Source organism: Pistacia vera, unplaced genomic scaffold (assembly GCF_008641045.1).
Source record: "Pistacia vera cultivar Batoury unplaced genomic scaffold, PisVer_v2 Contig628, whole genome shotgun sequence".
Classification (NCBI taxonomy): domain Eukaryota; kingdom Viridiplantae; phylum Streptophyta; class Magnoliopsida; order Sapindales; family Anacardiaceae; genus Pistacia; species Pistacia vera.
In genome coordinates, this window is record NW_022196477.1 from 490,258 (window position 1) to 511,950 (window position 21,693).

Consider the following 21,693-nt stretch of genomic DNA (forward strand, 5'->3'; position numbering starts at 1 on the left):
TGGATCTTACCAGTCATGCACTGATATAGCCTTTTCCGACCAGATCTACGGCTAGATCTGGCTGTAGATTTGGATTGACGTATTACTGGCCAGATTCAGCCTGTATTGCTCTATTATACCAGATTTCGGCAGTGGTGGCCGGAATCTGGTAAATGTGGGTTGCTGGGGTGTTTTTGTAATTTCTAAAAAAAAATTTGGGGTGTTAGTAAATTAACAAATTTAGGGAGGTTTAAAAGAAATTAAATAATATAGAATAATATTTTAAGAATAAGATAATTTTACTGTTTAACTTTACTGGGAAAACATAGAATAATATTTGGAAGACTATATCAAACGGAGCCTTTGATTTTTAAGTTCAATGGAGTAATTCATGATAGTTTAAAATTTCAGATTTGATTTTTGATCTAAAATAAATTTAAAAAAAAAATATGATTAAATTTTTTTTAATATGTTTAGTATAATATTCAAAAATTAAATTTTAGATTAAAAACTATAGAAAATGTCTTTTAATCGTTTTTTTTTTGTTTTGTACTAAAAAAAAAAAAAAAACTATACTTAAATTACATATCAAATTGGTCTTTAATAAAATCTTTTTAAAGAAAAAGTGAAGATGAAATAATTTATTTTTTCTAAAAAAAAATTACAAGAAATGTGGGATTAAAAGTGGGGGGACAGGTAATTTTCCTAAAAAAAAATTGAAATTGTAAATGGAAATGTTGGTGTAAGAAAGTAAAAAAATAAAAAATAAAAAATAGAATTATAATATTAAAAGCAGAGACATGGCTTGCCTTTTAGTCTTTATATTACAACATTGTTCAAAGAAGTTGACCTCTTTGTTGGATTTATCACCATTCAATGCTTCATCTTCATCACCACTACCCTCCTCTCTTTTACACTTTGTAACTCCTAATTAAACGATCCATCCCCATTCAGTGAAAAGGAGTTAAATAACTGTTTACCCAATTATGTTCAGAAAAGGAGAGAAAATCACGAGATTCAATGCAAATGGGGTTTTCTTCTTTATAGTATAATGTGTTAACGCGTACAGTTTTAATGGTGGTTTTTTTTATTATTAAGTGGAAGGAACAAGTAGGGCCTTTAGTTTACTCCTTCCCACGTGCAATAATGCTTTTCTTCTTTATCAATTCATTTTCATGGCAGAAAACAATTAAACTGAATAGTAGAGTACTCCCTTCTTCTCCCCTCTTCTGTACGGCATTTTCCTTTCCTCCCTTACAGTTTTCTGGGATCAAATGAAATAAAAAATAAACTTAATTCATCATTATTCACAGAGCTTATTCACTAATTCTCCTTTTGCCAGTAATGACATGCACATGCAAACCCTCATTTCTGAGATTTGTATATTCAATATTACTCAATACAGAATATATTTTAAGTGGAAATGGTGAGTTTCAAGCCAACAATCATGCTTACCTCGCACATGCCTCTTTTGTGTTTAAATGTCAATTCTCCATGGAATTTTTTAAGCCACTGATCAAACTCTAACCGACACTAAAAGAAGGGTCATTCCATTGATTATCACGAGTCCATAACATTGAACTTATAAGTTAAAAGATTGAAAAAACCCTAGTTATATTATGGCCCTCACCAGGGATTTCAGTAAAAAAGGATCCAGATCTTGATCTTTCAATTATCAGGAAACTTTTATTTGAAACTAACTAAAGTTTGTAAAATCCGTAAGTTAAAAATGTAATTAGAAAATTACCCCCAAATAGTAATGTTTAAAATTTTTATAACATTTGATTATCAAATGGTTCGAACTTGAACCCTCTAGAGAAGATATATAATTTAAAAACTAATGGATTGAGAATATCAAATAAGAGTAATACTACACTTATAACCAAATTTCACAAACTTTTTTTCACAATTCATATGTAATAGTTCGCAATTAGTTAACTCGCAATAGATTTTGTATACCCAATTTACCAATTAACTAATTGTTAACCATCATGTAATTATAATAGAAAATTTATAAAATTGAATTGTAAACCAATCTTTATCTATCAAATAAATAGATTTTTAAAACAGTTGTTGAAGATGATTTTGTCATTTTAGTTTTAGTTAACGATTTTGACAGTAAAACCAGGATCTTGATAGATTGAAAGCCTGAAACTATAAAATCAGAAAGAATTTCTCAGTATTTGAAACGGTAAAAGTAAAGAGTATAATAGATTGAAACGGGGAGGGAGGTAGAGAAAGAGGAAGAGCGTAGATTTAACATGAACTCCAGGTCCAAGTTTCCAGCTTTTTCAGTAATCATTATTAGTGTCTGCTAAGTACTTGCATTAAATAAAGAACATAAATGCGAACATGAGATGATGGAAGGTACAAAGAAGTTGGCTTGTGAATGAGAGAGAGAAAAGAGACATAGACAGGCCTCCATGTGAGTCTGATTTGGAGACAAAGGAAAGAAAGGTGGGCTCTTACAACCAGTTCACATGGGGGGAGAGAGCAAGAGGAGGACATGATTCTTACACCTTCACTTTCTTTCACAGCTCATCATCCTTCCTCGCCCACTATATCGGTATATATATAAATAATTCTCAATCTTACATAGTATCTCATTCTTCTTGCAAGATTTATATGGGATTTTGACATCTATCCTCCCCTTCTTTTATCTTGACATCTACACATATCCTAAATAGTATATCAATCAAGAGATTCTCTCTTGCAATATCAACAAATATTTTTTTGTAACTTTAAGAAATTTTATGGAAAATGATATATTCTGTAGGCTAATATTACACTTGCAACTCAATCTTATAAATTTTTATTCACAATCTCGATATGACAGCTTGTAATTGGTTTATGATAAATTTTCTCATCTGATTAATTGTGAATTAACCAATTACGAACTATCACGTAGGAATTATGAGTTAATCTTGATTGTATTCTATAACTAAACTGATTTTGTTATAAAAAAAATATGATCGTCAAAAGTCAAGGAGTTTGATTTTTCTTATCAATTTGTTCAAAACGCAGTTATAATGGAAATACATCGAAATTTTGGTAGAATTTTAACTAATAATGAAGTGGGTATAGAATAAAAGTAGAGAAAATCCAACAAAAGGGTGTATGGAATATAAATGATTTGTGCGTAGAGATATGTTGAATATGTATGTGTGGACATGCAATGAAGAAATATAATTCATAAATAAATCTATATTATATATTCCTATGTTTATAAATGAAAAAAGTATAGATTATATATATAATACTATAAATTGATGGGATGGGAAGGAAAGGGGTCACATCGGCACGTGGTGGCTGATTCCTCCAGTTATTAAACTCATACTGCTACTTTCCAGTGAAACCGTTGAGTCCCCAACCCCTTCCCCAGCTGTTGCTAGCTGTCCCTAATCGTCCCCCCCCCATGTGACCCACAAAACCTCTTGCCCTTAAAATATTTTTACATAATCAAAATCATGTATGAGGATCTACGCTGCTATCATTCAGTCTTATAATTTCATATCATATCAATCTTCCTCCTCCTCCTTCTCCGCTTTATATGCCCTCAGATCTGCTGCTTCAGAGTGTTTTTCGGACTCCAAAGATTTTGTTTTGAGACATTGTTGGGTTGTGTTTGTGTCAACCAGTTATTCACCACACATTTACTGGGAAATGGCACAATTGCCTCCTAAACCAAATATGACCCATAATTGGAATTCTTTTCCTCACCAAAGATTGCCTTCAACCACCTCCTTTATTTCTAACAACCATCACTCTAATCATCCTCTCGCTAACTTTGCCACTATGACCTTAAATACTAACCAGAACAACAATCAACCCTCTTGGGTTGATGAGTTTCTGGACTTCTCCTCTGTCCGCCGCGGTGCCCACCGTCGCTCCATTAGCGACTCCGTCGCTTTTCTCGACCCTCCGTTGGTCGAAGAATGCAGAAATTCAAATAATGCCATCAATAACATGCCTGAAACCAACTGCTTTGATCGTCTTGATGATGAACAACTCATGTCCATGTTCTCTGACGACATATCAAACACTGTTCCTCCCACCGCCTCCTCCTCTAACCCCTCCACGCCCTCCGATCAAAATAGCAACAATGATGAGAAAACAACTCCCATGGATCAACAGCAGCAGCCCAAGAATGAGCCTGGAGAGGTGGAGAGCTCATGCAAAACTGAACAACAAGCAACTCAACCTCCTCCTAGCTCCAATGGTGATACCATCGTTGATCCGAAGCGAGTCAAGAGGTACATACGTAAAACCATTATATATCATTATGATAATAATAACCCGCATAGCAAATTATAAGAGTAAACCGTTGATGGATTTGTTTCAGAATTCTGGCGAATCGTCAATCAGCTCAGAGGTCAAGAGTGAGGAAGTTGCAATATATTTCAGAGCTTGAAAGGAGCGTGACAACATTGCAGGTAAAAGTTAACAAATATAAGCAATGAATTCTTGTTTTTGTTTTTTTATTTTCTCCTTTTGTTCTTACTCCGATATTAATTGAATGCAAAATGAAGACTGAAGTATCGGCATTGTCACCGAGAGTGGCGTTTCTGGATCATCAGAGGTTGATTCTGAATGTTGACAACAGTGCTTTGAAGCAACGGATTGCAGCTTTGGCTCAAGACAAGATCTTCAAAGATGGTTAGTAAGATCTATCTATCTCGCTGTTTTTTTATTTTTATTTTAATGATAGTTATCATATATATAAAAAAAGATGAATAATCATTTGCATGACAAAATAATTCTTCCATCTTCATGAACACATTCAGCTTCCATGCTTCATGAATGGTGACTGGTTTGACAAGAAATGATGTAAATGATTAGGTAGATATGATTCTCTTTGAAGTTATTTAATTAATTGTCGAGTTGAAGATCCCAAATACCTGTTATTACGTTTTCTCTATTTCTATTATCATATCTTGTCGGTTATTAAACTAATATATCTTAAATAATTTAAGATTATTTATGTTATATGATCATAATCATCTAAGTTTCATCAACTTTCGTTTAATTTAAGCTTTCCTAAAAGGGTTAAATTAATTTTTTTTGGAACTTTTTTATACAATAAAGTTGGCTTTGTTTATTAAAAGCACGTAGAGTTTAGTGCCTTAATCATATTAAAATTATGATTTATTTATTATTGCATGAATTTCAGCTCATCAAGAGGCATTGAAGAAAGAAATTGAGAGACTAAGGCAAGTTTATCATCAACAAAACCTCAAGAAAATGAACAACCGCAACACCAACAATGCTGCACCACCGCAGCAGCAACAACCACCGTCACAGCAGCCGCAGCCGATGAACACTGACGCCATGGCCTGTACGGACAATTAATGGTCCCAATAAGAAAAAAATAAACGTTATATTAAAAAAAAAAAAAAGAAAAAAGAAAAAAACAAAAAGGCTGTGGTGCATATTCTGCTAACTGGGCGTTCACGTGGTGTGTTTCCACTCGTTTATCTTTTTATTATTATTATTTATTATTAGGTGGGGTCCTTGTCAAGATAAGATTGAAGAAGGAGACAAGTGGAGTTTGAGATAGGGCGGTGACAGTAACTTTGTAACGTGTTTTTGTGTGCTTTTTTATTGGGGGAGGGAAAAAAAGTGGGGTTGTCTTTTTTATTTAAAAAAAAAAATATTAATTTACTGATTATATGAATTAATTATTTGGGGAGGGGAGTGAAGTGAAAAGGGTGATTTTTGTTGTACCCATTTTTTGTTGTTTAATGGCATTTTGATATTGATTCTTTGAAAAAATGTAAAAATGCTTGCAATATTATTGGAATTCATCTCGAATTGCTCCAAAAACTCCCAATTCATATTTCTTTGATTTTGTCAATAATTCAAGTAAAAAGGGTTATTATATCAAAGTGTTTATGAAAAAGACTATTCTCATGAAGCACTGCTTTCTAAATCTTAAATTCCTTTTATCTTTCAATAAGTAGATTTGATGGCGACACCTAGTTTGTAATTTTAAGTAAAATTCTTCGGCCAGCTAGGGCCAATTTGCAAGCCCATTTTCTCTATCCATTACCATTTACACTTTGGGATGCCAAAATGCCCATGGTTTATGTGCTCGTGGTCGTGGGGAACTCCTCTACTGGGTCAAGGTTGAGGGAGATAATTTGGGAAATATGGTGGGTTTGTTAACTAAAGAGGTTGACTTGATGTTAAGAAGATTTGGTTTGTGATTCAAATCTTGATGTCACCTACCACAATAACATTGTGATTACTGATCTTTGGGCTTGTAGGGTGTTCAATGGACTTCGAGGATTAGTTGATGAAGTTTTCGGGTTCAAACCTTAGAGCCACCTACATATAACATATAATTTACTGATTATTTGGATTGTAGTGGATGTTCAAAAGACATCGGGATGACTTATAAGGTGTTTAATAGATCTGAGGATTAGTGAGGTGGCGCAAGTTAGCCTAAACCACCTGGTTACCAAAAAAAAATAAAATATATATATGGTGGGTTTCGGAGCAAATCAATTCACCATGTTGAAATGGATAGGGGATGGATTTAATACTTCCACCCCGAACTAGGCCTGCAATCGAACCGAACATGAATGAACAGGCCCGTTCGAAAATCGTTCATAAGCATGTTCGATTGTTCGTGTCGTGTTCGTGTTCGTGTTCGTTCGATTAACAAAAAGCTCGTTCGTGTTTCGTTGTAACCGTTCGTGTGTTCGACTAACTCGTTCGACGTTCGTAACTCGTTCGTGTTCGTTCGACTAACTCGTTCGACTAACTGTTTAACTACTCGTAAATACTTGTTCGAATAACCGTTCGATAATTTGTAAATACCTGTTCGAATAACTCGTCGATAACTTGTAAATACATGTTCGAATAACTCGTTCGAATACCTGTTCGAATAAAAATATACACCAACTTTCCAATTCATGCTCAAAAACAAAATATGCAACAGTTTATAATTCATACCCATTTAATTCAACTTTGAAAATAAACCAACTCTCTCTATATATTTATATTTTAAATAAATCAATAAAAACTCAGTAAATTAAAATAACTAACTATCATAAATAATAAAACTTAAAATAAATTAAACAGAACAATAAATCATTCAAAACAAATTTAGTTCCATATCAAACATGACACAAACAAAAGGAATTTGCATTTTGCATAGACATTACCGCACAACCAAAAGGATTCCAAGGAGTGAACATGCACCATATAGTATGTACAAAATTATTATCATATATATATTAATCATAAATTATATGTTTAATATATTATGAAATTATCAAAATTATAGGTTATATATATTTATATCATATATAAATTATCGTAAATGTTTTAAATGTTTACATTATATTTTGTATCAACACCCATAAGTTCAAAGTGAAATGAGGTGGCCATTATAATATATGGAATACATATGTGTGATTAATTTGTTATATATAATGTGTAATTGTGTATATACAAATTATATCATACTATATTAATCATAGGTTAAATATGTTATGAAATTATCAAAATTATAGATTACCTATATTTATTCATATATAAATTATCATAAATATTTTAAATGTTTACATATATATTTTGTATCAACACCCATAAATTCTTAGTGAAATGATGGTCTATTATATATATGATGATACATATGTGTGATTAATTGTTATAATATATGTGTAATTAGTATATACAAAAATTATATCATACATATAAATCATAGGTTAAATATGTTATGAAATTATCAATTATAGGTTATCCTATATTATTATCATTACAAAATTATCTAAAATATTAAATGTTTACATATATTTTGTATCAACACTCATAAATTTATAGTGGAATGAAAGTATTTGTAATATATGATCAATACATATATGTGATTAATTTGTATATATAATCAATACAAATGTGTGATTATTAGGTTTAATTAAACAATATTATTAAAATTGTTATGCTATACATCACTTGATTATACAATATGTTATGTTTATCAATTTACCATACTATATTATTATTTATTAATGAAATGCTATTCTAATATTTAATTATTGATTACATTTAGAAAAATATGAAGCTATTATGTTATTGGATTTACTATATTATTCACTTGATTATACAATCTATATGTTATTAAATTTGTCATACTATGTATCATAATAATTTATTACTTTTAATTAAAATGCTATATACTTATATATTTAATTATTGAGACATTTGGAAAAAAAAATCCAAACAATTATATATATAAGAAAAACAAAAGTATCATAATATTTTATTATTGATTACCATTAAAAAAAATTCATCCAAACTAAATCAAATATAATATAAAAATGAAAAAAAAATTGAATTATAATAATGCATAACATGTTTTTCGACACTAAACGAACGAACAATCGAACGATTGTTCGCGAACGGATGGATTAGTCAAACGTATAGCGTTCGCAAACATAATCGAACGAACTCCCCTGTTCGACTCGATCGAACATATTATCGAACGAATATCGAACTGTTCCAGAACAAATGTTCGTGAATATTATCGAACAGTAATCGAACGCACAACGAACGTTCGCGAACTGTTCGGTTCGTTTGCAGCCCTCGAACCCACTCCATTCCCCATTATAAAGTTAAATGTAAAATATTATATGGATAAGTTCCCGTTTGTTTTTATTAAATCTTGTTTAAATCAAGTCCACCCATGATGGAGGGACGTGAGAAAAGGAAAACTTTTTCCTTTAGAAAGCGTTACGAATCTGTTACTTTAAAAAAAAAACGCAAGAAAATAAACGCTCTCTCTCTCTAGAATTTGGAAAACAGGAAAACGATTGTGGTTTTTCTTCAGATTACTTTGTTGCTTCAGAGTAAGGAAATGAGGTATATATGCTGTGTAAATTCATTGTAGTTCATTTATATACAATGTGATTGCAATGGTGACTATGATCTTGGGATTATGTTAGGATATTTGTTATTCTATAATTTCCAACATTGGTATCAGAGCCGTGGTTCATATTGTTTGAAATTCATACTGTAATGTAAGCATGTTATTGGTTTTTCAAATGCAGTTCTGTTTTTTCAAATTTTGTATGTAAAAAGTGTCTTTTTGGTAATGATTCTTAGACCATTAAATTCCTTATGAAATTTGAAGAAAATGGTTTTTGAATCATAAAAAATGGAGTTAAAATGACTAGATGATCTCTTTGAAGTTTCGGGTTTCGAATGGGTTGATTTCTGGGGTCGGGTACCCAGTTGCAGACCGGACAGAGGTTGAAGACGACACAAACTGACACGTCATTTTGTCCACCTTATGAATGACATGTCGTTGTTATCCTGTTAGTTTTTTTTTGAAAAAAATTCAAATAGGGTGGGTGGTGAGACTTGAACCCAAGTCTCCATGGTTGAAGCCCAATACCCTAACCACTGGGCTAATTTCGTTTTGGTGTTAACCATATTCACAAACCCATTATATTCCTATCCGGCCCAACCCATAATCCAAATAAAAAAGGGTCAAGTTGACCCGTGGACCGACCACATGATCGAACGGGTCAGCCAAACCGGTCAACACCCGACCGATAAAGTCAACGGGTCGGCAAAACGGCCAGCACTCGACTCGCAAAGTCAAGGGTCAACTCGGGTCAGGATAGACCCGGTTAGTATGAAACGGGTTGACCCGACCCGTATTGTGTGAGCGCGTGACGCGCGCGTGGAAGCTCTCCGGCGCGTGGGAGCACGTGGGGATTCTGTTGGCGCGTTGCCGCTTCTTGGCGGCGCGTGGGGGCGCGTGACAGCTTCTTCTGGCGCGTGGGGGTGCGTGAAGTATTGTAAATTTTTTTTCTTTTGATGTAAAGAATAAAAATGCATACTTGGTATATTGTTATGAGTCTAATTTTGTTTTTGAACCATAACACGTGTATTATTTATCAAATATAGTCAACCTTTATTTGATAAATAATAGTTTTTTTTTTTATTTGTTACAGAAAAAATGTTACGTATAGACGTGCAATGGTTGCTAGAACACCCGCTCAAAGGGAAAGGGTTATGAACATGATTAGAACTCTACAAACTCACACATTGATTTTAAGAGACACAGAGGATGAGTTGGTGCAACTCGTAAATCATTTTCTCATGTGAATGAAAAGATTCACGAAATTGTCTGGATAGGGGGATTAAAGGAAGATAGTGCGAAATTCCAAGTTCTAAGAGAGACTCTTGGTTACCCTAATCTCGTTGGTCTCCTTGATATGGTTTGGACCAAGCTGAAAGTTCATAACTTTAAAGATGACAATAAAAATTATAGCTGTTTGGTCAACAACTATATCAAGGAGTACATAGATTGGGGTGCAAAAAGGACAGCTAGGGCATTATAGGAGTCTCCACTCGTAACGGACATCACAAGAAACTGGGAGTTCCCCTACCTAGGGTTAATTACAAGTTAGATAAAGACCTTAGGATAAGGAAATCAGATCCTTCCCAGTTTTAGGAAGTGGCTGTACACTTAATTTTTCCTTGTTGTGTGTTTTGGAATTTGTTTGTTTTAATTTTATTACAAGTGAGATTCTATTTACATAATGAAATTAATTTGTTTATTAAATTTAAAATTTTATGTGAATTGAGTTTGATTTATATTTAATAATTGTGTCTAAAAATATTTTTAGAATTGCAATTAATTATATCTATGATAATTGGAAATTGGAAATTTGGATGATGATTGTTGACATTGTTAACTTTTGATTCCAAATCTAATATACAATTATTATTGGTATATAATTAAATGAGTATGTATGTTGAGCATTGATAACATGCATTATCCAACGTGTAATTTTGTTTAGAAATGGCATCTGTATCTAAGAACATTGTCGCCGAACTTAACAAAGGAGAAAAAATTAACGGCGACAATATGAGATATGGAGCATGAAAATCCTATGTTGGAAGAACAAGAGTTCTTGAAGCTTACTACAACCATGGAAGAGCCTGAAGAGGGAGTCATGGCTCAACATAGACGAGACCGTGCCGCTTATGACATATGGAAGAAGAAGAATTCCACTGCACGCATTACTTTGTGAGCAGCATGGACAATGATTCATGAAGAAGTACCGGGATTATGATAGCAAAGGACATGTGGTCCGCACTTGCTACAAAGTTTGGCGGTACGTCCATTACCAAACTCCGGTCACTCACTATCAAATTTGACACATATAAGAAAAAGCCTGAACATACTATGAGAGTATATTTACGGCATTTGTCAAACTGATAAGTGAGTTAAGAGAGCAGGTCATGTCCTAACAGATGACAACAGGTTCAACTGTCATAAGGTCATTGCCTCAAATTGGGAACTATGAAAATACCCCTTACCCATAATGAGGGCATCAGAAATTTAGAAGATGCCAACGCCATTTGGAACTGGAAGAAGATCGCCTTAATGCGAGTAAGGCAAATACTGATGTGTATATGGCTGGTTCCAGTTCACATGGTGGGAAGGGATTTAAACGTAAATTCCAAGGGGGATCCCAAAGAAAAGGCAATACTGAAAAGGCTCAAGGGAAGAAGAGAAAGTTCTTCAACACGGAAAGGAAAGCATCCTGCTAGGAAGGGAATATGGCAAAGGTGAAATGCTATAATTGTGGAACAAGGGACATTTTGCTCGCGATTGTAGCGAGCCGAAGAAGGTAAATTACTGTTTGCACAAGTAAGTTATATAAATGTTTCCAGTTCTGTTTTTCTAACTGGTCTCACCTTTGTGGACTGTAGATTCAGCAGCAACAGACCACATAGCGAAAGACAGGATGCTTTCGTGGAATTTCGACGAATACCACGGGGAACAAAGGATATATGTAGGTAACAATTCAAAAGTGGAAGTTAAAGGGATCGGCACATGCAAATGATCATGCGTGGAGGTCGATCCTATACCTACATGACGTGTATATGCACCCGATTCGTCGAAATTTGATTTCCGTGTTAGAACTTGTTAAACTTGGTTTTAGTTAAATTTTTCCAGTACTGGTGTCCATTTATTTTGGACACAACATACTATGGTTGTGGTTATTTTTCCGATGGTTTTATAGTACTTGATGTTGCTTATAATAATAGTAATGTTTGTTTTTCCTTTATTACATCTTCTAATAATGATGATGTGAATGTATGGCATGCAAGACTTGGCCATATGGCCAACAACGAATGAATACTAGCAAGAAAAGGCTTGTTAGGATCCTTAACAAAGTAGACTTGATACTTGTGAACATTGCCTAGCTGAAAAAACAGCAAGAAAACCATTTGGAAAAACGTAAGAGCTGAAGTTCATTGCAACTAATTATTCTGACATATGTGGTCCAATGAATGTGAGGGCTAGACATGGGGCTGTTTATTTCATCACATTATAGATGATTCACTCGATATGGTTATGTTTTCTTGATTTCTCAAAAATCAGAAGTTAGAAGCTTTCAAAAGTTTAAAACTTAGTTGAGAATCAATTAGATAAAAAGATAAAAGTTCTACGAACCGATCGAGGACGTGAATATTTATCTGATCAGTCAGAAATTTTTGTGTGAAATGGGAATAGAACGTCAATTAAACTATCCCAGAAACTCCGCAACAAAATGATGTTGCAGAACGAAGAAGAAACAGAACCCTACTTGAGATGGTGAGGTCTATGATGGCACAAGCAAACTTGCCCATCACCTTTTGGGGTGATGCTTATTGACTGCCACATATATCCTCAATCGAGTACCATCCAAATCTATTACAACACCCATATGAGTTATGGACAAATCAGAAACCGATTTGAGGCTCCTAAAGCATGGGGATGTGCTGCCTATGTTCACGATCCTTCCCATAAATATGGAAAATTAGGTCTAAGGGGGAAGAAATGTATTTATAAGATATTCAGAACATTCAAAGGGATATGTCTTCATAGGAGAACAAGAAAGTGGTAGCATCACTGAGTTTGAATCACGAGATGTCACATTCTTAGAAAAACGATTTTCCTAAGAAGGGCGAAATAGGTAAAGACTTGTTTCTATATGAAACACAAGACCAAGGCAATTCTGTTGCTGACAATCAGTTGGTTATACTACATCCCAGTGGGAGCAATATGGAAGTTGATGAATCAATTTCAGATCCTCATCTCCCTACTGGTGATCCAACTATGATAGCTGGTCCAAGTGGGAGTAACACCAATCAATCTCAATACGTCGATCAAAAAGGAAACAAGTTCACCGTCGACGATTTGAGATTGAGGGGGAAATTTTCTAGTTACTCCACAAGATGACGAAGAGCCAGGAATGTAAATGAGGCTCCAATTGCCCTTTTAAGGAAAAATGGATGAAAGCAATGGAAGAAGAATTGGAGGCTATGAAATCAAACCAAGTTGGGAATGATTGATTTACCGAAAGGAGCCAGCCATTGGGAACAAGGGTTCTCAAAATCAAGCGTAAAGCTGATGGCAGTATTGAAAGATACAAAGCTCGCTTAGTCGCAGAGGGGTATACACAACAAGAAGGAATAGATTATGAAGAAATTTTCACCTGTTGTACGGTTTACCTCAATTCGACTTATTCTAGCTATAGTTGCCAGCATGGATCTTGATTGCATCAAATGGATGTAAAGATGCTTTTTTCAATGGAGAATTACAAGAAGAAATCATATGGATCAACCAATAGGTTTTTTTAGAGAAGGTCCAAGACAAAAAGTGTGTAGACTTTTAAAGTCAATTTATGGCCTCAAGCAGTCCTCTAGACAGTGGTATATTCGATTTCATACTGCGATAATGTCGTATGATTTCAAAATGATAAATGAAGATCATTGTGTATATACAAAGAGATCCAATAACAAATTGTTATATTATCATATATGTTGATGATATAATTATAGTGGAAATGATAAGGGATTTGTCAATGAAATCAAAGGATGGTTATCATCTCATTTTGAGATGAAAGATATGGGTGAAGCTGCTATATTTTTGGAGTCAAGATTTCAGAGATGCTCAAGAAATTAGTATCTCTTTCACAAGAACCATACATTAAGAAATTTTGAATTTCATATGCAAGATTGTAAACCCATAGACAACCCTACGCAAAAGGCAGACTTTAAGTGTAAAATGTGTCCGAAGACTCCACAAGAAAATGAACAAATGAAGAATGTTCCTTATACAAGTGCTGTTGAAGTCTCATGTACGCCATGATGTGCACTAGAGCCGACATTTGTTATGCCTTGGTTTGGTAAGTAGATACCAGTCCGACCCAGGACAAGCACATTGGAAAGCAGTGAAGAGAATCTTAAGATATCTAAAAGGGACAGCTATGTTACTCATTATGTTATTAAGGAAATGATTTACACTTGAGAGGCTACACCGATGCTGATTGGGGAGGAGATTTAGATGAGAGGAAATCTACTTCCGGATATGTTTTCTTACTAAATGGCGGGGCCATATCTTGAAGCAGTAAAAAACAATCATGCATAACCTTATCTACAATGGAGACTGAGTTTGTAGCATTTTCGGCTGCAGTGCAAGAAGCCGTTTGGTTGAGACGGTTCAGAATCATCTAGGATAATTAATGTTGCTATTGAACCAGTAAGAATAAACTGTGATAGTCAAGCAGCAATAGCATACACTAAGGATCCCAATATCATGGTAAAACGAAACACATAGATATCAATATAATTTTGTGCGAGACTGTGGCACAAAAGGAGGTGAACATGAAGTACATATCTACGCATGACATGGTTGCGGATCCATTCACAAAGCCTATACCGAGAGATACTTTCAATAGACATGTTAGATCTCTAGGCTTACGTAGGTGTTGAATGTACTCATACTTTGAGATTTCCAAAATTGTTCACATTTGTCTTATCAAATTAAATAACAATATTGTCAATGCTCAATTTCGATATTACGGAACAACATGAGGAGCATATTACACATATTAGTTATGTAAATATTATATATGTCTATTTTGAAAAGCATGTCGGACAGTAAAAGATTGACCTTCCAACAGGCAATCGCCTCCATTACTTCGTAGGGATGGAGATGAGACGATTTTAAGCTATATCTAGGTGATATAGAGAGCAAGCTTAAAATGTTTGACGTCGCCTAAAACGAGAATTAAATAATGTCATAATGAAATGTGACCACAAGTGATAAATGATCACTTTATCTGTCTAATTGCCAGATTAGAGTTCTGATGAATATAAGTATGTAAAGTGAACTCAAGTTGACATTAGGCATGTATGAACTAAAATTGTACAACTTTACAAGAAAAGAGACATGCACTCCATGGGAAAGGAGGAAATGCTGTAGCATGGATTCATACCCCATGTGCAAAACATTGACCAAAGGGTAATGAAAGTCAAAATCTCAACTTTAACTGTGTGAGACCCTGAGTTTTTTTTGAATAAAATCTATAGAATACCCTTATTACTCTATTCTGTTTCTTGAAAACTTCATTTAATGATTGCTATCTTAGAGTGTTACCAAAGGATTAAGATAAATTCAATCGCTGGGACATTTCTAGAAAAGCAAGTTAAATAAAAGTTGCAAGAATCGAGAAAAGAGGAAGATTACGATTTTGATTATCACATTATAATTACGTGTATTCATTGGTCGACAATTATGTTTACTTTTATGTAAAGATGAACATAATATGAATACAAAGGATATTTTTTTGTAAAGGATTGTTAGAAAAATGTGATAAGTAATCTAGGGTTGACATACAACTACAATCTGAGTTTCACAATTCGAGAAGTTATAATTCCTAACAGAATATGACAACGTGCTCTCGAAGTATGCCTGGTCACACGGCATATTTACTAAGGTATGAACCTTAAAGAAGCATAGAGAGAGAGATAGTCCCATCATGTGGAGTGGGAGATATTGGATAAGTTCCGTTTGTTTTATTTAAATCTTGTTTAAATAAAGTCCACCCATGATGGAGGACGTGAGAAGTGGAAACTGCAAGGCAGTTTCTCACGAACCGCTGCCCTATAAAAGGAAAACTTTTTCCTTTTAGAAAGCGTTACGATACTGTTACTTTAAAAAAAAAAACGCAAGAAAATAACGCTCTCTCTCTCTGAATTTGGAAAATAGGAAAACGATTTGTGGTTTTTCTTCCAGATACTTGTTGCTTCAGAGATAAGGAAATGAGGTATTTATGCTGTGTAAATTCATTGTAGTTTATTTATATACAAATGTGATTGCAATGGTGACTATGATCTGGGATTATGTTAGGATATATGTTATTCTATTTAATTTCCAACATATTATTATTATAGAAGTATTTATTACAATAAATTGAAATTATGTATATTATTTTATTCCACATTTCATAGGCATGAAGTCTTTAAAGATTTTTGAGGAAGAAAAATCAATAAGGCAACAGAAATAAATGATTCTATAGCACATTAGAAATTATTCTACATTTTAGTATTTTTTTTAATTGTTTAGTTATAACTTGTTTAAACTTCTTACTTTTAATTAGGGCTGTGCAACAAAAAAAAAAAAAAAAGAAAAAAGAAAAAAGAAAAAGAAAAAAAAGAAAACCGAAACCGAAAAAATCGGTTTTTTTAAACGTTTTGGTTCAAGTTTAAAATTTGGGCTGAATCGGTTTCCAATTTGGTTAGGTTCAGCCAATTTGAAATCCAGTTAACCGGATCCGAACTGTTAACCCTTTTTTTTTTTAAGTTCCAAATTCCAACTCCAATTTTCTTAAGGACTTAATTAAAATTATAACAAGCGAGCACTGAACCAGTTTGCACTTGTGGTAGTTGGGATCCTCAATTTAGTACAAATTTGGAAAAAGCTACTTCCAGAGTTGCGATGTACGGTTTTGAACTCCATTAAAAAATTACTGTATTTTTACTGTTCCATTGGGACTTATTTTGTTGTTTCATTATGACTGTTTTTTGTTATTTTTCTGTTTGTGTTGATTATGTATCATATTTTCAAGTATGATGTATTGCCTTTAAAAAAATAAAAATGTTTTTTTTTTCCTTTTTAAAACCAGTTCAAAATCGGTTAATCGAATCTGTTCATAACTGGTTAGGCTCTTGAACTGATTTCAAAACTGATTAACCGGATCAGTTCATAACTAGTTAGACTCTTGCACTGATTCGAGATTTTGCTTGAATTGGTTTTCCTTTCGGTTTGAAAAAAATCTGATTAAGACCGATTAACCGGTTTTGCAGACCTTTACTTTTAATAATGGTACAATATGTTTATTTAGAACATTAATTCTATACAGTAATAATTTACTTAATTATAATATTATTTATTTTTAATATGATTATTTATATGTTTATATATAAATAAATTGGGGGAATGGAATGGGTCTGGGTTACATACTCCCGATGGGGAATTCCCCGTCCTCATCTTGCTTTAATAGTTTGGGAACTGGGTGGGTGCAGGGACCGAAATCCTAAGTAGAGTGGGGAATGAAGGAGGCCTCTCCGCCCTGAACTGCCCCATTGCCATTACTATTCATCACAAATATTTAAAGCCTGGCAGTACTCTATTCACGAATACACATCCATTTTTTTGACCCTTCTATGCTACTACGGTTCAATGCTCAAACTACTTGGAGTCACAGTCACTGCTTCAGCTAAGTTCTGAGAGATTGGAAGACTGTCCGAGTGGCAGACTTTTACAGAGAATCGCTGTTTAGAATGCCCCCAGTACTTTAAAACAGTCAGAATCAGCGTCCTAATTGATCTATTTACCAGCAAATTTTGATGAAATTCCCAGTTGCGCCTGTGACCGGCATAAATTACGAGAGCAACTGTTGAAGTGGCTCCTGTTAACACAAATAGTACCCAGAAACTGCTGGGGCTGAGACTTGAAATGTCATCGTCCAAATCCACTTCTATACATTTCTCTGCTGTAATCATGCTCGTCTCTAACTCTCTCAGCTTCCCGCTTTCGGATACTTTCAGAAGCGCTTCTATTACGCTTGGAAGCAATGGAGATACCTTCGGAAATGCCTGTGCCACATTGATTAAACACATCAAATTTTAGTTAAATGATTTATGGAGATGAAAATCCAGGGAAAGAAAAATATTACAAATCCAAAGCCTCCGACTTTGTATGTAGGCCCAGCCGTGGTAAAGCTTTTGCAGTATCTTGCCAGGAAGATTTTGGCCACGGCAACTTCAAGGAATATTGCTCCAATTTCTCTGCTTTTAAGGTCGTTGACATAATCTTGAAGGGACGTATAACCCCTGAGGTTTCTCTCTTTAAACTTCAACACATCGATCAAATAACTTGCGACAAAAGATGCATTAGAGTAACCAACGATTGCATTACTATTCTGTAATGATTCGATGTTATCTAGAGTTGGTTCTAGCCCTTGCACAGTGAGCATGCTGGTGAGATTAGCCGTGTACGTCTGGCTTATGATTAGTGCTACAAACAGCCAAACCACCATCGTCATCCTCGACAAATTGCTGTGTAGTCTTTCGCCTTTGCTCGGCCGTCACATCAACAGAAGAACGTCAATTAAGTAATGTTAATCAACCACCTAACGATAAATTAAATGATTTGTACTACCATGTAAGGAGAAAAGTGAGCTGAAGGATAACCAGAGAAAGGTTCCCGTTTGCTGAAATGCAGAGCCGGTTAGCTCATGCCCGTGATTTCGCTCTATCAGCCATACTACAAAGCCGTTGTAGATGCTGACGATGACTGTTAAAATCCACATCGCGTTCGTAAAAGGCTTCATAAATAACAAGGCCTTGTTGCTCGATTTCTGAAGTGGGACTATCATCACCAACCCGGATTCTGTGTATGGATGTGTGAAGTCCGCATGCTTCAATCTCTTGGTCACTATTGCTACATCCCCAACTACTGCATCAAACTTCTGCAAATTTGCAACCAAGTGTGATTAGAACGTCAGTAAGAGAGATGAATTCCATAGAGGGAAGCTGATTTTTTACCTTCAAGTAAATTTGTTTTACTAAATCATCGTATGAGCCATTGAAAGGAAGAAATTCGTATGGCAAATGGAATGGCAAGAGCTCTACTGTTACTTTGAAAAGCTGAATTGAAAATCCATCGAAGTCACTGACATTTCGCAGCTCATCATATGCAACTCTCACATACTCTTTGAATTCGCTTCCCACAGGCACGCCGATTCTCAAAGGCTCTTCACTAGTTGCTGCTTCAGTCCATCCTTTTGGGGTATACAAGGGAGCTCCGGGCCAAACAACTTGCCCCAAATCTTTCAGGGAAAGATTATAAGTGGCCAGATTATCGATTGTCTCAGAAAAGTCTGATCCATTTGTCCAGAATCCTAGTTCTCTGTAACTCCTTCCCACCAGATTAATGATTTGATATATGCGAGCTGGAGCTACCTTCTGGTTGATGAATTGAACCTTTCCGGTTAAACCGAAGAAGTCAGAGAGCAAAATACTCTGTAATAACGTTTGGTTATTTCCCTTCTTGTTGCTTTCTCTCATTGCTGAAGCTACTGACTGCACAGCATCATATGCTTGCACAGCGAAAGCACCAGGCTCATGGTTACTTTCTTCAGGATACTCTGAGCCAAACCGTTTGTGAAATCTCTTGGAGAAATCCTGAAACTGGGGATTGTCTTCAGGAATGTAGCTCCGAACTCCTATAATTCCTTGCATTAATGAGGAGATGGTGGCGCCATTGATGGAATGCACAAGACTCGTAAAGGAGTCTGTAGTTATCCAAATATAGTCTTTTTCCATCATCTTCATCTTCTTCACCTTTTCGAATAGATGTTCAGCTAATGGCAAGGGCAAATGAACCACGAACACTCTACACGGGCTGCTTTTAAGCTTCTGAAGCTCTTTGGTGATCAATCTAGACGAATTAAATATAAAAGGTGGAAGAGCAAGAACATGGCTAATTTGTGCTCCTACTTCTCGTAAGGCATCGGAGAGATGAGGTATTATTCCGGTAGCCGAAGAACCTACGTCTTCATAAATTACAGTAACCTGGTGCCATTCCCAGGACTGCACAATTGCAGCTATGGCTTTCATTTGCGCATACTGGTTTGGTGAAGCTTCAAGTAGAAAAGGCCACTTTTCTGCAGCCCAATTCGGAGTTGCGTCGGCGAAAGAAAGAACTGGAATCTGATCGTGGCTAGCTATCTCCGCAACCAATGATGTTTCTTCCCATGTCTGTGGTCCGAGAATCGCTTCAACTTCTTGTGAGTTGATAAGATCCCTTGCTGTAATTAATTTCATTAATACCATGCATATAAAATTAGACCAATACTGTACTCACAGTTTTGTGTGCATACTTTTAGAAATATTAATAAAAATTGAATTGGAAATTGAAAAGTTCAGCACTCACATACGACAACATTGGAAATATAAAAAAAATTTGGAGTTTAATTATATATATATATATAGTGTTTACCTGCAAGAACTGCGTGAACAGGTTCTCTTTTGGAGGTTCTTATGTGCAGAAGGAGACTTTGATTACTGCCGATGTTGAAATCTTCCACTGCCATCTCCATTGCTACAATCTGTTCTTTACCAACACGAGAAGTGTTGTCCACAATGGCACCGATAATGCCCTTAACATGGTTGTTTTCAGCATCAGTAGCAGCTTCATCAGCTCTTAATGTGAATATCAACACCAAGAGCAAGAAAGAGCAGAGAGCGAGACTCATATTCTTTCTATCCGGAGAAGGAGATCAAGTATATAATGGTTGGCATTCAGTTCCTATTTATACAAACAAGAAAGGATCTTAAACGTTTCTTTTGGTCCAAGATTTATAATATGAGTTCTTAATTTTATGTTCATTTTACAATTTCTTCAGTCAAAGTCTCAATTCCACGAACTGATACTAAATTTCGTAGAAAAGTGCTAACATCTCCAGATATCGACGTCTCAAACTCTCATAGCCATCTTACGCATGAATCTTTGAATCTTTATATTAAAATATAAGGATTTTACTAATGAGAAACTCCCATCTCCACTTCATTGAACTGATATACAAACTTCGTCTTTGTTCAATTAAGCGTGCAATAAACGGCCAATTATGGTGGACTACATTTATATTGAGAAAGCTCCTATTATTATTAATTAGGGTTAATATCAAGAACAAAATTTAACGGTTGGTAAGTGTGGAATTGCCTTGAATTTCCACATAGAATCTATCTAGCTTTTAATATTTACTCGTTCAAACTTAATGACTAGAATGTGACTTTTAACAAGTAAATTTCCGGAATGTTCCTTCAGCTGATCAGCACGGCGATGTAATGACTTTTTTTTTTCAAGATCAACGTATGACGGGTTCATTTATTGATCATTAGAAGAAATTGTGTTTCCTATATATGTGTTAAAAAATCATTTTATTTTTCTTTTGATGAATGGGGGTGTTTGAGTCAGTTTACGTATATTTTAACTAATTTCTCAAAATCCTGAAATTGTTGATTGGATAAGACTTCTAATGACTATCTTTATTAACAACCGAAAAGAGACATGAATTCATGATCTATCTAGTAATATCCTTAAGAGTATCTATCGAACCACTCGATCACCTAAAGGTAATTAAAAGTCAAGTTTTTTCGAGAGTTAATTTAGGACCTTTTAATTTATCATTTAAAAACCATTTAAAAAAAAATAAGAGTACAAGGGAAATTTTTGAATTGTATTCTTAATATATATATTTAAATTTTGAAAATACATTTGATACAATATTTGAAAAATATTTTCAAACTTAGAAAAAATTTAAAAGGACACATTATATTAAAGCAGTGGAA

At 34.5% G+C, this 21,693-nt stretch overlaps 2 protein-coding genes across 2 annotated transcripts; one reads left to right on the forward strand and one right to left on the reverse strand.

The window, feature by feature from the left end:
* Positions 1-3,622: 3,622 nt before the first annotated feature.
* On the forward strand, positions 3,623-5,387 carry LOC116111169 (basic leucine zipper 61-like). The gene is made up of 4 exons (XM_031397373.1): positions 3,623-4,232; positions 4,322-4,412; positions 4,509-4,635; positions 5,150-5,387. Exons 1-4 carry the CDS (start codon positions 3,643-3,645, stop codon positions 5,326-5,328), a joined length of 987 nt encoding a protein of 328 aa, XP_031253233.1. The 5' UTR covers positions 3,623-3,642; the 3' UTR covers positions 5,329-5,387.
* A 12,121-nt stretch (positions 5,388-17,508) lies between these two features.
* LOC116111144 (glutamate receptor 2.7-like) lies at positions 17,509-20,597 on the reverse strand. Its single transcript, XM_031397336.1, has 5 exons — positions 20,342-20,597; positions 18,886-20,150; positions 18,500-18,809; positions 18,015-18,412; positions 17,509-17,934 (listed from the first exon to the last, which is right to left on the reverse strand). Exons 1-5 carry the CDS (start codon positions 20,595-20,597, stop codon positions 17,509-17,511), a joined length of 2,655 nt encoding a protein of 884 aa, XP_031253196.1.
* Positions 20,598-21,693: the final 1,096 nt, after the last annotated feature.

Bases quoted from the DNA above. Each gene is read 5' to 3' on its own strand.
- LOC116111169 (XM_031397373.1), top strand. From the start codon at position 3,643: ATGGCACAATTGCCTCCTAAACCAAATATGACCCATAATTGGAATTCT. The intron at 4,233-4,321 runs GTACATACGTAA...GATTTGTTTCAG, and splicing joins GATCCGAAGCGAGTCAAGAG to AATTCTGGCGAATCGTCAAT. The intron at 4,636-5,149 runs GTTAGTAAGATC...CATGAATTTCAG, and splicing joins AGACAAGATCTTCAAAGATG to CTCATCAAGAGGCATTGAAG.
- LOC116111144 (XM_031397336.1), bottom strand. From the start codon at position 20,597: ATGAGTCTCGCTCTCTGCTCTTTCTTGCTCTTGGTGTTGATATTCACA. The intron at 18,810-18,885 runs GTAAAAAATCAG...GCAAATTTGCAG, and splicing joins TAAAACAAATTTACTTGAAG to AAGTTTGATGCAGTAGTTGG. The intron at 18,413-18,499 runs GTAGTACAAATC...GGCCGAGCAAAG, and splicing joins CTCACTTTTCTCCTTACATG to GCGAAAGACTACACAGCAAT.